General features: G+C 46.8%; 1 protein-coding gene and 1 long non-coding RNA gene across 3 annotated transcripts in view; one reads left to right on the top strand and one right to left on the bottom strand.

Moving 5' to 3' along the window:
- Positions 1–32: 32 nt before the first annotated feature.
- CD8A (CD8 subunit alpha) overlaps positions 33–16,185 on the bottom strand; it is a 35,131-nt gene continuing 18,978 nt past the window's right edge. Inside the window, exons 2-7 of the mRNA XM_036076164.2 lie at positions 5,826–6,133; positions 5,371–5,736; positions 4,664–4,774; positions 4,341–4,451; positions 3,663–3,693; positions 33–1,338 (exon numbers count right to left, since the gene is read on the bottom strand). Coding sequence (XP_035932057.1) covers positions 1,287–1,338; positions 3,663–3,693; positions 4,341–4,451; positions 4,664–4,774; positions 5,371–5,736; positions 5,826–5,973 — 819 coding nt within the window. The 5' untranslated portion in view covers positions 5,974–6,133 and the 3' untranslated portion in view covers positions 33–1,286. The remainder of the gene's footprint in view (positions 1,339–3,662; positions 3,694–4,340; positions 4,452–4,663; positions 4,775–5,370; positions 5,737–5,825; positions 6,134–16,185) is intronic.
- On the top strand, positions 6,168–15,430 carry LOC144379214 (uncharacterized). Of its 2 annotated transcripts, XR_013441719.1 has the most exons (4): positions 6,168–6,230; positions 7,353–7,453; positions 10,709–10,757; positions 14,005–15,430. It is a non-coding gene; the product is annotated as an uncharacterized LOC144379214 (long non-coding RNA). The 2 variants fall into 2 exon arrangements; XR_013441718.1 differs by lacking the exon at positions 14,005–15,430 and having other exon boundaries at positions 10,709–13,145.

Genomic DNA, 16,185 nt, shown 5'->3' with positions numbered 1-16,185 from the left:
CTATTTTGTCGTGAAAAAGGATGCCGTCAATGTTTGTTTATTAAAGCCATTTATGAAAAGCAGAGCGCAATCTCATTTTTAAAAATCGGAAGTATATACTTCACATACATGCATAGAAAATCATCAGGAAGAATGTACACCACAATATTAAGAATGGATTACGCCTGAGGTAAAGAAGTACGGGTGATTCTTACTTCCTCATCTGAGTTTTTTCTGCCAGTGAGCGCTCGTGGCTTGTTCAGCTCCATACGAGAGGAAAGGCGCGGGTCGGGCAGCAGGTTTGGCTCTCCGCCTCCTCACCAGAGTCCGTTCTGTCGCAGCCCCACGTCTGCCGGTCGAGGGGAGGCCAGGGCCGGTGCTGGCAGCTCTGTAACAATCCTGCCTTCCCACATTGTCAGAAGTCCCTGATGTTCCAGGAGCACGATCAGATATGGTATCGCAAGTTTGGAGGCTCAAGGGGACTTGTGTTCAACTGTACTGATGCTCAGATCATACTTGTCAAAGGGGGGTGTCTCTCCTCTTTCATGGGCCCCTCTGCATTGTAGGGGCTGGGAGAGCAATTTTGCCTCCACTTGGGGATTTCCCAGAGATTGTCTTTAGAGATTGAGTTTTTCATTTTCCAGGATTCAGTTTATCCCTTCCACTTTGAGGATCTCCTACCCCATGTAGTTCCACATTTCATTATAAAAAAGTCTGATATTACTCAACGACATTACAGAACTCTGTGAAAGGCAGAAGTTCTCTTATTTTATAACCTCCTTGGGGCTGCGGGTGCAGTCATTGGTCTATCACTGCTGCTCAAGAAATCACTTGTGCCCTTACGGATCGAGACACAGCACCCCACGCTGAGACAGACGCCTCCAGAAGCAAGACCTGAATGGTTGGAGGAAGAGCCCTGAGACTTGCTGTGACTCTCTTCAAGCTGCTCCCCATCCCTGGATGTCAACTGAGGAGGTTTGGACCGAGCCATGCTGAGCACCCCCCCACCTCCGCCCCAGCTCTAACCGCCAGATTCTGAGAACATGGCTCGTGGTAGCTCTGGCCTGCCCAGCCTTTACCCCAATGCGTGCACACAGTGGTATCGTAACCCCTGTGGTGTACTGCAGAGGTACAGTCTCGTTTCGTGTCAACTAAGGAAAACACATAAAGAAAAAGTCACCCTTTCCACCCCACCCCCCCCAAAAAATAACAGAATGGATATATAAGGAAGGAAGGACTGTTGCTATTCTCATAGAGAGAGTGCTGTTTGGTCTTGTAGTGGCTGTCGTAGAGGGCCCATCTCCATGTTAGACGTATCTCTCCGAAGGGCTGGGCTTGCCTCCTGGTCTGACCATGGGCCTGAAAGAGAGGCAGATGACCGACCATGATTGCAGCAAGAGCCCCCACAGCATGGTACTGTATCCATCCATGTCTCTCCGCCCGCCCCAGCCTCCCAGCCCCTGCAGGGTCTGTGAACTTGTTCCTGGAACACCAGCGTGGGACTGGGTGAATGACGTCAGCAACTCTGTCAAGGGCCTTACATTTGCCATCTTGCTGTCACAGCAACCTGAGGGTGGGGGGCACTGGGAAAGAGAGATTAGAGAACTTGCCCAAGGTCACATAACTAGGAGGCGATGGAGCCAGGATCTGAACCCAGTTAGTCTAGCTTCTGGGAGCCTTTGTCAGGGCACCCATGGAGGTGAGAGAAGGAGGCTGATAACCAAAGTCATCAGTTGAGCTTATTCTCGGCCCCGGGGAGGATGTGAGCAAACCACCACCATCAGCCAAGCAGAACTACTTTATCTCACACAGACAACCAAAATTTGATGTCCCACTAAAAATGTGTGTTAATTCAGGACTGGGCTAGCACCTCCGAAATGGGCTGATTCATCATGAATGTCATGTCTGTGCACACCGTCCTCCAAACCTCTCTGGAAGCTGAGCTGCCCTCAGTCATCACTGAGTATGTTAACTCAGGCATGTGGATCCCTCAGATGTGTTTACTCTGTATAGCTTTGTATTCTAGGGTTTTGCTCTCTGTTCATTTCAGAATGAGAATTTTCAGAGAAGATAGATAAGGGATGATTCTCCTCCAAAATCTCCCAACTGCACCACAAGTACTTGCAAATGCTAAAAATCTTTCTTTGTTTTTAAAGGGTCTTTATCCTCTTGTTATACCGTTTATAATACAGGCATTGGAAATTCATTACATTTCCATTGTTAAAAATGATATGTATTTTGGGACGCCTGGGGGGCTCAGTCGGTTAAGTGTCTGCCTTCGGCTCAGGTCATGATCCCAGGGTCCTGGGATCGAGTCCCCGCATCAGGCTCCCTGCTCAGCTCTGCTTCTCCTTCTGCTCCTCCCCCTGCTTGTATTCCCTTTCTCACTGTCTCTCTCTGTCAAATAAATAAGTAAAATCTTTTTAAAAATAATGTATATTTTTAAAAATAATAATGCTATATGAGATATTGAAATTGGATTCCTGCAGAGAAATACCAAGGAGTGTGAAATGCAAACCCTAGGTATAAAATTTGAAATATTCTCATCTACTGAAAGGAGCTGGTTATCCTTAAACATCCCCATCCCCCAAGCAGCAAGGAGCCTGAGCTTGGATAGAAGTTTCAGTTCTGATATTTGCAGTCAGTGTGGCCTTAGACAAGTCACTAAATGTCCTAATCCTCAATTTCCTCATCCGAAAAAATGGTGGTGGTGGTAACTACTTGAAAGATTGTTATAAAACTTGATATTTAAAAAAGAAATATATATAAAAAGGAACTGGTACTCTGTAGGCTTTTATTAAGTGGTGTATTATTTTGATAATCTGAGAGTCATCATGTCTCTGCCGTCTTGGGTAGATTTCCTGATCTGAGCCGCTAATCTGTGAGATGGGGCGATGGTATCTATCACATGGGGTTGCTGTGTGGAGAAGAGAGATCCTGAGTGTAACCCCCGTCGCGGTGCAGGGCTAGAGTAGGGCTAGTTAGATGTTAGCACAGGCTGTCTCAGCCTAAGTTCAAAGGACAGAGGAGATGGAGGCTTCTCTTCTAGGCACTGGTCTTTGTTTTGTTTGTTTTTTCCTGATCATCTCAGAATGATCATGGGCTGGAATTGGATCAGGGAGTCACTTGGGCTGCCAGATAGCTAACTGCTCCTGCCTCTGGGTCCCTTTTCTTCCATTCTAGTCCTTGGTGGTAAATCAAGGCACTACAATGGCACAGGGAAATTAGGAGCCTAGGCAATTGTTTATTTGGTTCCCTGAAAAAGACTGGCTCTCAAAACACTAGCCTCTCAAAAATCTACAACAAGGAAGTAGAAAAAAAAGTTTTCTTAAGAAAACAACAAAACCAGTTGGATTCATCCAGATAAAGAAACCTCAGGTCTTTTGAGGAGCTAGGACCAATGGGGGGAATCCTTCAGATGGGATTTTTGGTGCTAGGCCAGAGAAAATTGAGATTTACGGAAGTCACACTGCTCTCCCCATCAGCCCCAACTGTGCTTCCATTTCCTCACCTTGCCAGCCTTGTGCCTCTCTTTGCTCAGGAACTATGCTGACTCCCTGCCCCCAGAATTCTACTGCCATGGCTTCTCTGGGAAAAGTTCCTGCCAACTGCAGCTTGGGAAGCTAGGACCTGTGCATAGAGTTGCCCAGGGTTAACAGGCCCAGGGGTTCTAAAAGACTCACCTGGGACATTTGCAGACCCGTCTTCGGTTCCCTGAATAAGAAAAAGAAGGAGTAAAGTGACTGCCTCCCCACCACCAATAGTCCCCAAATAGATTTCCTCCTTCCCTCTTCCTATTTCTTTAGGATTAATAACTCTTGAGAGCCAGGTTAAGAGCTGCTTTTCCAGCCCTCTTCTCATCAGTTCTAAAAGCATTGCAAATAGAGATGTGGGTTAAGATGGGTTAGTACAGTCACCCACAGTGGGACCCAAAGTAGTAGGGGGTTCACTGGGAGGTGGCCCAGGGTAAATCTCAATCGGTCCCGGTTTTGACCCAGTCTTCCTGGGCACTAGTCCCAGGGCCACAGGGGCACACCCTCTCCCGCTGGCGTTTGTAATAAACCAGAAACTGCACTCCCTGTAGCCTTCGCCTTCGCCAAGGGAACGCAATTCTGCTGCCGCTCCTGGGATAAGGGCTCTATCTTCCTAAAAAACGTCCCAGAGAGTGGAAAGAGGAGTGGAAAGCGGTTTCTCGAGTTCTGTCTCCAGGAAAGAAATGGACTGTGCCTGACCCCACAGTGCAGCTCAGGCCCCAGAAATTTCCATCCTATCTCCTGGCAAGGGCTGCCTGGAGCAAGCAGCGCACAAGGAGGAAGTGGGGCAAACCGTTTCGCCCCACTCCACGCGCCCCTAGAACTTACTGTGGTTGCAGATGACGGTGATGACCAGTGACAGGAGAAGGATGGCGCAGGTGCCGGCCAGGGGTGCCCAGATGTAGATTTCACAGGCGAAGTCCAGCCCACTTTTTTCCACTAAAGACGCCGACGTTTAGGAGCTGGCCCGGGATCCTCCAACCCACACCACCAGCTGGGGCCTGTCCCTCGGGTCGGGTCTCGGTTTCCCCACCATTTGGACAGCTTTCGGCTCTACCTCCAGGATCAGGGCTGAGCCTGGCAGGGGCTCTCCCCGCGGTCCGCACCGCCCCTGGCGGGTCCCAGTCCCGGGACCCCTGCGCCCGTCTCACCTGCGCTGCCCGCCGCAGGCCGGCAGATCCCCGGGCTCAGAGACATCGGCTGCGACGCGTTGGTGGGCGCCCGCGTGGGTGGTCGCGGCGCCGGCGTCGGGGTGGGCTTGACTGCGGGAGAAACAGAGCGTGGTTGGAGTCGGGCAGGGGACATCGACGCTAACCTTCCCCACCGCTTCGCGCGCCTTTGCCCAACGGGACGCCGCCTTCGCCCGCGCCGACCTCTGCACTCAGGGAGGGGAGATGGATTGGGGACCTCCAGGATTCGCGCTCACCCCTTCGCGGCGCGCGCCGCAGCCTGCTGGGTCCCGGGCCCGGCCAAGCGCACCAGGCGCCTCGGACCGGAACGCAGGAGCCCGCTCCCCGTCGCCCAGCCTCTCTCCAGGGCTCAACCTGCAAGCCTGTGGGCTTGGGTTGCTAGCCGCATCGTAGCGACGAGCAAAGGCAGGCTCCCCGAATTTAAGTAACTGCCCAGGAGCAGACAAGCACCCGAACTCGAGCCTAGATCCGCCGGACCTAAGAAGCCATCTTCAGTCCCCCCAGCCGCATCTTAGCCTCAGTTTCCTTGTCTGTGAAGCAGTATTAAGTAGCCCCCACCCCCAAGGGCGCTAAGAGGTTCAAAAGCGGGGTGTCCGTGTCAAAAAAACGGGTTCAGAGGTGAGCCCTAAACCCCACACCGAGAAGCGCCGCGCCCCGGGCGCCCGGACCTGGCAGGAAGACCGGCACGAAGGGGCTGAAGTACAGCATGGAGTTGCTCAGGACAGAGCAGAAATAGTAGCCTTCCTCCTCCTTGCGGAAGCGCTGCAGGGTGAGGCTGTAGAGGTTGTCACGCGTCCTCGTGCCCGAGATCTGTTTGGAGTTCAGCCCTTCCGCCCACTTGGTCCGGCTGTGGGAGAGGTACATGAGGAAGACGGGGCGGGCGGCAGGTTCATTCTTCTGGTAGAGCCAGGAACAGCCCGGCGCCGCGCTGGACAGCAGCACCTCGCACTGCAGCTCCACCTTCTTGTCCAGCTGTGCGACCACCGTCGGCGGCGACATGCGGAACTGGCTTGGCCCGCCGGCCGCGGCGGCATCTGCGGGCGGCAGGCATCGAGGCTGAGCCCGGAGCCCCGCGCTCCTCGTCTGCCCCGCCCCCCGCCCTCCCGGACGGTCGCAAACTCACGGAGCAGCAGGGCCAGCGGCAGGAGCAGGGAGGTCACCCGAGAGGCCATGGCGCGCTGCGCGCTGCGCGACGCGTGCGGACTCGCGCTGGAGCGGGTGGGACGCGGAGGGGGGGAAGTTGCGCCCTTCGGCCGGCCGAGGAGCCACATTTCGCGCTCGGAGGATGTGATGTCACCCGAAGCCCCGCAGAGGAGAGTCGCCCTCTTTTTCGCGGTTGCCACCTTCCAGCCCAGGGAGGAGGCTGGGGTCCATGATCTGGGCCGTCAAAGCGGGCTTGCAGGGCAGCTGGGGACGGTTAAGAGCTGCGGGCTTGAGGATGAAGAAAAAGGCTCGCAAATGACCTTTGGAAAAGGCTCTCTTGTGGGGAGGGCAGAGACAGAGTAAAGGATTACAAGAGGCGAAGAAGGTGAGAGTAAGCAGGAAAGCAGGGTGTCCACTTCCTTTGTAGTCACTCAGAATGGCTCTAGCAAGATGGGCACTGAAGCTTGGGGAGGGAGAGGCGCTGGTGACTTGCATAGGTCCCCAGCAGGGTAGTCTGGTGTTCAGCAGGAGGGAGAATACCAGGGGGCAGCAGCCACCTGCCTTGTGTGGGACTGGAGGTCCTCTGCTGACCACACCCTTGGAGATTCCTCCCCACTGCTAAACATCACCATACAGCCTCAACATTTTTTCTTGGGGCCACTGCAACAGCCTCCACATGAGTTCATCTCTTGGCCACACCTTCAGCCACCCTGCCATGATCATGATTCTCATAAAGGGGATCTGACAGTGTCACTCTTGCAGCCTCCCGTGACTTGTAGGACTGGATGGAAGCTGAAACATGGCTTGGCTCAGAGCCTCTGCCCAGTCCCCTGGCCCTGCATTCTCACTGAACCTGACGTCTAAACTCTGGACTCCTTGCCTTTGCTGTTCCCTTTGCCTGAAATACCATTCTGTTTAAGCCCTGGCCCCAGCTCCAGTGCTGTAGGACGTGGACCTCATTCCTCTGTATCCTTGGCTTTAGGCGCTTGGCAGGGACACGTGTGAAGCCTGGGTGAATGCCTGGGTGGAGGCAGTTTTCCCTCTCAGGCTCCGGCATATCATACCCCCTTCCTTCTTACCTATTGCTATCCTGAAACCTTCCAGCCCCAGTGAATACCTGCCTCTCCTTTCTTCAGGGTGCCCGAGCCTTCCCACTTTGAATCCTATAATGAATACACCTCACACTGTGGCTACTTGATTCTAGAGTCAAGCCACGTGGCATTATCTATTCCATGTGTCTGCCCCATCTGTGGGTTTTGCCTGATGAGGACTGTGTTGCAGACACCCCTCCCCACCATGTCATATCATAGCTTGGGCTGAGCTGTGTTTGTAGAACTTAAATGTTGGATGGGGCTTTACAAAAAATTATTACCATTTCTTTTATTTCAATGTGTGCTCCCCACCCTTCTCAAATCATCCAAGGTGCTTACCCCTTTGTGGAACATTTAACATATTTTATTTTATTTTATTTTAATTCCAGTGTGGTTAACGTACAGTGTTGTATTAGTTTCAGGTGGACAGTAGAGTGATTCAACACTTCCATCCATCACCCAGGGCTCATCACAAGTGCCCTCCTTCATCCCCATCACCTGTTTCGCCTCCCCTCTGGTAAGCACCAGTGTATTCTTTATAGTAAAGAGTCTGTTTCTTGGTTTGTCTCTCTCTCTCTCTTTTTCCTTTGCTTACTTGTTTTGTTTCTTAAATTCCACATGAGTGAAATCATATGGTGTTTGTCTTTCTCTGACTGACTTATTTCCCTCAGCATTATACTCTCTAGCTCCATCCATGTCGTTACAAATGGTAAGATTTCATTCCTTTTTATGGCTACTAATAATACATGTATAAATATACCACATCTTCTTTATCCATTTATCTATCGGTGGACACTTGGGGGGCTTCCATAATTTGGCTATTGTTAATAATGCTGCTGTGAACATAGGGGTGCATGTATCCCTTTGAATTAGTGTTTTCGTGGTTTTTTATAAAGATTTATTTATTTTAGAGAGAGAGAGAGCACGTGCATGAATGGGGGGAGGGGCAGAGGGAGGAGAAAGAGAATCTCAAGCAGATTCTGAGTGTGGAGCCTGACACAGGGCGTGATCTCACAGCCCTGAGACCATGACCTGAACTGAAATCAAGAGTGCTACCACCATTCACAAAGGTAAACTCAAAGTGGATGAAAGACCTCAATGTGAGACAGGAATCCATCAAAATCCTAGAGAAGAACATAGGCAGTAACCTCTTTGACATCACCCACAGCAACTTCTTTCAAGATACTTCTCCAAAAGCTAGTGAAACAAAAGCAAAAATGAACTTCTGGGACTTCATCAAGATAAAAAGCTTCTGCGCAGCAAAGGAAACAGTCAACAAAACAAAGAGGCAACCCACAGAATGGGAGAAGATATTTGCAAATGACACTACAGAGAAAGGGCTGGTATCCAAAATCTATAAAGAACTTCTCAAACTCAACACCCAAAAAACAAATAATCAAGTCAAAAAGTGGTCAGAAGAGATGAACAGACACTTCTCTGAAGAAGACATACAAATGGCTAGCAGACACATGAAAAAATGTTCATCATCATTAGCCATCAGGGAAATCCAAATCAAAACCACACTGAGATACCACCTTACACCAGTTAGAATGGCCAAAATGGACAGGGAAAGAAACAACAAATGTTGGAGAGGTTGTGGAGAAAGGGGAACCCTCTTACACTGTTGGTGGGAATGCAAGTTGGTGCAGCCACTTTGGAAAACAGTGTGGAGGTTCCTCAAAAATTTAAAAATAGAGCTACCCTATGACCCAGCAATTGCACTCCTGGGTATTTACCCCAAAGACACAGATGTAGTGAAAAGAAGGGCCATATGCACCCCAATGTTCATAGCAGCAATGTCCGCAATAGCCAAACTGTGCAAAGAGCCGAGATGCCCTTCAACAGATGAATGGATAAAGAAGATGTGGTCCATATATACAATGGAATATTACTCAGCCATCAGAAAAGATGAATACCCAACTTTTACATCAACATGGATGGGACCGGAGGAGATTACGCTAAGTGAAATAAGTCAAGCAGAGAAAGTCAATTATCATATGGTTTCACTTATTTGTGGAACATAAGGAATAGCATGGAGGACATTAGGAAAAGGAAGGGAAAAATGGGGGGGGGGGAATTGGAGGGAGAGATGAACCATGAGAGACTATGGACCTGAGAAACAAACAGGGTTTTAGAGGGGAGGGTGGAGGGGGGATTGGTTAGCCCGGTGATGGGTATTAAGGAGGGCACGTACCGCATGGAGCACTGGGTGTTATACGAAAACAATGGATTGTGGATCACTACATCAAAAACTAATGATGTATTATATGGTGACTAACATAACATAATAAAATTAAAAAAAAAAAAAGAGTGGGTCACTCAACCGACTGAGTTACCCAGGCTCCCCTGTATTTTTTAAAAAATATATTATTTATTTGAGAGAAAGAGAGAGCAGGAGCAGGGGGAGGAACTGAGGGAGGAGAGAGAGAATCCCAGGCAGACTCCCCACTGAGCTTGGAGCCCAACTTAGGGCTCGATCCCAGGACCCAAGACCATGACCTGAGCCGGGGAAATCAAGAGTCAGAGCTCAACTGACTGAACCACCCAGGTGCCTCTGTTTTTGTAATTTTTTGGGTAAATACCCAGTAGTTTGATTATGGGATCATAGGGTAGTTCTATTTTTAACTTTTTGAGGAACCTCCATACTGTTTTCCACAGTGGCTGTACCAGTTTGCATTCCCACCAAGAGGGAACATTTAGCATTTATATATTTAGAAATGTTTTTTAAAGTGTCTTTTAAATTACAAGAGTTATGTTTTCTTGAAAAACTTCAAATAATACAAAAAAAAAAAAAATACAAAAACAAAAACAGGGAAAATTCCCTGCCTTAGTTTTCCTCACTGTCATCCATTCTCCAGAGAAAACCACTGTGACAGTTGAGTGTGTCCCTCAGCTATGGTCTGTGCATAAACAGATGTTTATATGTCGTTTTATTTTATTTATTTATTTATTTATTATTTATTTAGGGAGAGGGAGAGAGAGCATGAGGGGCTGGTAGAGAGAGAAGGAGAGAGAGAGAGTCTCCAGCAGGCTCCCCGCTGAGTGTGAGCCTGAGGTGGGCCTTCATCTCACGACCCTGAGATCATGACCCGAACCGAAATCAAGAGTTGGGCACTCAACCAACTGAGCCACCCAGGTGCCCCTATATGTCATTTTAGACACATGGGGTTGTACTACACATGCATTTTTTGCAACCTCCCTTTCTTAGCTAATAGTAGAAGAATGAAAGCTTTTCATATCAACACATGTAGATCTACCTCATTCTTCTAAATGGGTGCATTTTCTATGGGTGTTCCATAATTTAATTTTCCTGTTAATGGACATTGAAGTGGGCTGTAGTAGATACAATACATCTGTATCATTGAGGACTTGCTCAGTACATGTTACATTTTCAAATGGAAGATGAGGGAGGCTGGGGAAGGAAAACCCTTTGTAATGATAGTTATAACTGTAACTCACAGCATATAGCATATAGATGTATGCATGCGCGTGTGTGTCCCTGGCTGTGTAGGCACAGTGCTGTCCCTTAACCCACATGACTGAGGGTGACAAGGAAACAGTCAAGTCCAGGCTGGCCATCTTGGTCGGCTGAAAGAGAGCTGCAGCTGGCTTGGAGGCCTTCCTGCCTTGCAGCTAAGACAAGTGTCAGCCATGGGGGGGGGGGCAGCCCCTTTGTACAGAGCATGACAGAGGGTGTGTGTGTGGGGGGGGAATGCCAAGATATGTGAAACCTACCAAGGAGGCTTTGTGACCCCAATGATATTTTTTACAGAATGTGGTGGATTCTCAGCACAACCACAACGACATCCGCCTCGCAGCAGGTGGGAGAGCAGATGCAGTTTGTGAAAATTCTGGGGATGCTTGCTTGCAGTAGGGCCAGGTGTGCGGAGGGCTGGGCGGGGCCTGCTCCTCACCGCCAGGTGAGCTCCCCTGCCGCACGCGGCGGCACTCACGTGGGAGGGCATGAAGGCATGGGAACTCCTGCATTCTGTCAAGCAAGTCCCTTATTTTTAAAAACATCCAGAGAGAGATAAGGTAAGAGAGTAACCAGTTTCTGTGCCAAATTTAAGCAAGTCTTTGTTTCTCTTGAGGTGTTTGTTCTTAAAACATGGAAATAAAGTAATCTTAATTTACATGAATTGAAGGCATTCCGAACACATAACCCGGCAGGGCAGTGGTATGAGATTCATCAGGGCTCTGACCCTCGCTCCTAAGACACTGACTGCAGGGGCAACTTGGAATCAAGGGCCTGCTGCCTCCTCTTGCCAATCCTAGACTGTAGAGACAATACTGTCTCCTTGGAAGGAGTTAGCTTGTTTGGGTCTAGAAAGGCCCTTGAGTTCTAGAGTTAACAGGGCCTTGCTTTATCTCCATGACAAATACCTGTCAATTCCACCCAATTGTGCCACATCCACTTTTTCTGGAGAATGTTTCAATATATAGAAACATTGTCATACTGTATGTCTTTGAGTTGTGTTGATACATATAGATTTAGTTCATTTATTTTAAATGCTGTATAGTAGTCTTATCTTGTGAATATTCCACAGTTCAGTGGTCCTCAAACCAGAGTATTCATACCCTGTGGGAACAAGGAGTCTGGCTGTCTTTGGGGATACACGTTATTTTAAGGGGCTCATTTCCCAGAACTTCAACTCCCATTTGTTCTCTTTCCTAAGACGGATCTGCCCAGGAGCAAATGTGTGTGTCTAGTCTTCGTGCTGATTCTCTTTCCCCACCTCCCCTTTCATAATCGCTCTTCTCTTGCTTTAGAACAAAAAGGCAGACTTGCTACCCTCCTGTTCGTTAATTTGGTGTAATGCCCAGGAGGTGCAAAACTCTCTGGGGCAACAATCAAAGGGAAACACCCAGATATTTTTCATTTCATGTCCATTCCCTTAGTTGTGAATAAGCATTTCTCCTGAGGAAAGTTCCCGAGATCCTGGCAAAGAGGTTGTCTGGGAGAAATGCTGGAGCTGGACCACCTTATGGCCAACTGCTGGCCCTCATCACTTTACTCACCTCTCTCTGTAGAGCTAGAATGCAGAAGCCAGACGGTTATTATGGGATGTGTGCTCATTCCTAGCGTATTCATCAGCATTGCAAAAGGAAACACACTTTCTTTTTTAACACAAGGTCTGATTTGCTAATTGGTTTGACATTGAAGACTGACTTTGCCAATGAGGTTAGTTGGCAGCATTTTTATTTGCAATGAATCAAATGAGGTAAAACCTTAGCTCCAAATTTGTTTTGATGAAAACAAAGTTTAAAGTCTATGATAAAATGAAAACATTAAATTAAAATATTGTTTTGGCAAATTTATGTTGAAATTAAAAATATTTCTATTTCCCCCAACCCCTTCTAAGTTCATCAGTGAAGGCAGTTGCTTCTAGGTGAGGTAAGAATGGTACAGTTCATAACTACCGAATAGACATTGGTAAAGCCTATTTGAGTCCGCTTCCAGAAACTGAGAAGTGAATAATTCTAAAGATGGTAGTCAATCCACTTACAGGTCAGTGGTTCCCAAGTCTTTGCTTTCAACACAATTGAAAGAAGACCTACTAGAGTTGGCAACTGTTATGGATTGAATTGTGTGTGTCCCCCTGAAAATCATATGTTGAAGTCCTAACCCCCAATACCTCAGAAAGTAACCTTATTTGGAGATTGGGTTTTATCGGAGGTAAAGTCAAGTTAAAATGAGGTCACTAGGGTAGATCGTAATCCAGTATAACTGGCGTCCTTATAAAAAGGGGAAATTTGGACACAAACACATACCCTGGGAGAATGCCATGTGAAAATAAAGGCAGAGATCAGGGTGATGCTTCTATAAGCCAAGCAACCCAAAGATGGCTAGCAACCTGCCAGAAGCTAGGGGAGAGGGACGGTGCAGATTCTTCCTCACAGCCCTCAGAGGGAACTGACTCAGCGCCTTGTCTCAGACTTCTCAGACTGTGAGACAATACATTTCTGTTGTTGAGTCACCTAGTTTGTGGTACTTTGTTACAACAGCCCTAGCAAACTAATACAGCAACTAATAGATCATTAAGATGAACTTCTGAGGGTAGCTCACTATCATGGTTTTGTTTTGCAATAAATAAATAAATAAATAAATAAATAAATTTTGGGGGAAAAAGTTAAAAGATGTGGTGACTCTGCTATAACAAAACCAACTATTAATTTATAGGGACAAGATTTCTCAGTGCTTATATTGTATGAAAAAAAGGTAGGAAAGTAATTGGTGTTGTACCCTGTCTTTTTTAGCAATAAGTAATAGTTTTCTATGGGTTCATTAACTAACTGGGCCCTATCCATCTCTTTAAGAGCTGAATTTTCCCTCAAAGTTATTTTTTTTATAGAAATTCTTATTTTCAGATAATTGTAGGTTGATACTGCAGTTATAAGAAATAATACAGAGAGGGGCACCTGGGTGGCTCAGTCGTTAAGCGTCTGCCTTCGGCTCAGGTCGTGATCCCAGGACCCTGGGATCGAGCCCCACATCGGGCTTCCTGCTCCACGGGGAAGCCTGCTTCTCCCTCTCCTACTCCTCCTGCTTGTGTTCCCTCTCTCGCTATGTCTCTTTCTGTCAAATAAATAAATAAAATCTTTAAAAAAAAAAGAAAAAGAAAAGAAATAATACAGAGATCTCATATACTCTTTAACCAGTATCCCCCCAATGGTAACATCTTGCAACTATCTTACACTATCACCAAATGCTACTTTTTATGTTTAACCCTTAATTTTCAATGTTCATAATTTATATTATCTTTAAACCATCTACACTACTCATAGCAGTAATGATGGCATAATCTAAATAAATTAATACTTACAAATTCATGGTTACAGGAAATTAAAATTACAATTTATATGTTTTTCTGGCAGAGAAGTATGATCAATAAAAGGTCTTCAAGCATAAAAACATATCACATTAGAATAAACTTCTAGGCAGGAAGATGGATAGAATTCTAAGTTAGAGAGGAAAAAGGAATGATGAAGAATTTCCAAAAGTTAAAGAACTTATTCTTGCTTTTATTTATTTATTTTTAATCCTTTTTTTTTTTTTTTTTTTGACAGAGAGAGACACACAGAGAGAGAGAACACAAGCAGGGGGAGTGGGAGAGGGAGAAGCAGACTTCTCGCCGAGCAGGGAGCCCAATGCAGGGCTTGATCCCAGGACCCTGGGATCATTACCTGAGCTGAAGGCAGACGCTTAACGACTGAGCCACCTCACGGGGCTCGATCCCAGGACTCTGGGATCATGACCTGAGCCGAAGGCAGACGCTTAACGACTGAGCCACCCAGGCGCCCCCTTATTTTTGCTTTTAAAAACAGGTGATGGCTGAAATAAAATTGATATATTATTTATTTACATTCTATCAGAAACAATTAAAAAGAGTGATGTAAAGGTTTTATCTTAAAACATCAATGTTTACAACACATTGGAAACTATATATTTTACAACTATTCATGATGAAAAATGCTTGATGTCAAGTTAAAACTGAATGAAGGAGCACACCTATTTCATAGCAGCATTATTCACCATGGCTACACTGTGGAAGCAACCCAAGTGCCCCCCCACAGGTGAAAGGATAAGCAAATGTGGTATATCCACACAATGGAATATTATTCAACTTTAAAAAAAGGAAGGAAGGAAATTTTGACCTATACTACAACATGGATGAACCCTGAGAAGCTTATGTTGAGTGAAATAAGCCAGTCACAAAAAGACAAGTACTGTATGATGCCACCAACATGAGGTATATCGAGTACTCGAAGTCATAGGACAGAAAGTAGATTGGTAGTTGCCAGGAGCTGAGGGCCTGGGGGATGGAGAGTTATTATTTAATAGGTGCAGAGTTTCAGTTTTGCAAAATAAGAGTTCTGGAGGTGGATGGTGGTGATGTTTGTACAACAATGTGAATGTACTTAATACCACTGAACTCTACACTTAGAAGTGGTTAAGATGGTAGATGTTATGTTATATGTATTTTACCACAGTAAAAACATTAAAAAAAAATGAGTGAAGGAGTACATAGTCTTTTGTATTTGGGGGGGATACAAGAGCAATAAGATGTGATGAGAAGTGCCACTGTTTATTCGTTCCTTTGTTAATGGATCTTTAGGCTGTTTCTAGTCTTTGCTGTTATAAACAACGCTACAGTGAACATCCTGGTAAATATTACCTACAGTCTATGTACAAGATTTTCCCTAGGGTTTCAACTTGGAAGAAGAACAACTTCAAGAGGATATTGACCTTGAGAGCAGTGACTAACTTGGAATATGAGCTTCTCTTCAACCTCCATAGCTATTGGCACATTTTTCTCCAAAGTGATGGTACCAGTTTATCCTCACGCCAGCTGTGCCCGAGTTTCCATTTACTCACATGCTTTATAATTCTTAGTTTTGTCAGTCTTTTCAATTCTGTCACTCTGTCAATTTGTTGGTGCTTAGAGAACCTGATTTATTTCTGACCAATTGTCCAGTACTAATTTCCACAATAAATGAGACTTTAGCTCCTCTTTTTGTTTCTGGGCTGTCCTGGGTCCTGCTGTACTCACAGTTAAGGCTCTGGCAAAAAATACTCAGTCACAAAATAAACCTATAAAAAGGCTCATTTCTCCTTCCTTCTTCCCTCCCTCCCTCCCTCCCCTCTCTCTCTTTCTTCTTTTCTCTCTTTCTTTCTTTCTTTTTCTTTCTCTCTCTCTTTCCTTCCTTCTTTCTTTGTCTCTCTCTTCCTTCCTTCTCTCTCCCTCTCTCTCTTCTTTCCTCCCTCCTTCCTTTCTTCTTTCTTTCTCTCTCTCTTTCTTTCTCCAATTTGTTGTCTTGATACAGTGTATCCAAAATGGAAACTTTATTTTTTTAAAGATTTTATTTATTTATTTGGGAGAGAGAACGAGAGACAGCGCGCAAGCAGGGTGAGGGTGAGGGGCAGAGGGAGGAGCAGGGAGCAAAAAGTCAGTGGAAATTTTTCTTTCTACGCAAGATGGTTCAGTCTTTCTTTGGGCGCTGGCGGAGGATCCATGAAGTCACCCCAACTCAACCCTAAAGCTTTCACTTCCACGTCCTATCCACTGTGGCCTCGCCGGCGGAAGCCCCCCGTGCAACGTTCTGAGGGCATCTTAGCGGTTCTCTTCAGGCACCTGCGCGCTGAGCCGGGGACGCGGGAGGCGCCGCAATGGAAACACCGCGCGAGGGGAGGGCGACTGTTTCCGCAGCTCCCCACCGACGCCGCGGCGCAGGCGGCCAAGGCTCCGA

The sequence above is a fragment of the Halichoerus grypus genome, chromosome 10 (genome assembly GCF_964656455.1).
Source record: "Halichoerus grypus chromosome 10, mHalGry1.hap1.1, whole genome shotgun sequence".
NCBI classification, from domain to species: domain Eukaryota; kingdom Metazoa; phylum Chordata; class Mammalia; order Carnivora; family Phocidae; genus Halichoerus; species Halichoerus grypus.
Note: the sequence above shows the minus strand (reverse complement) of the source record. Positions and strands in the feature narration are given on the sequence as shown.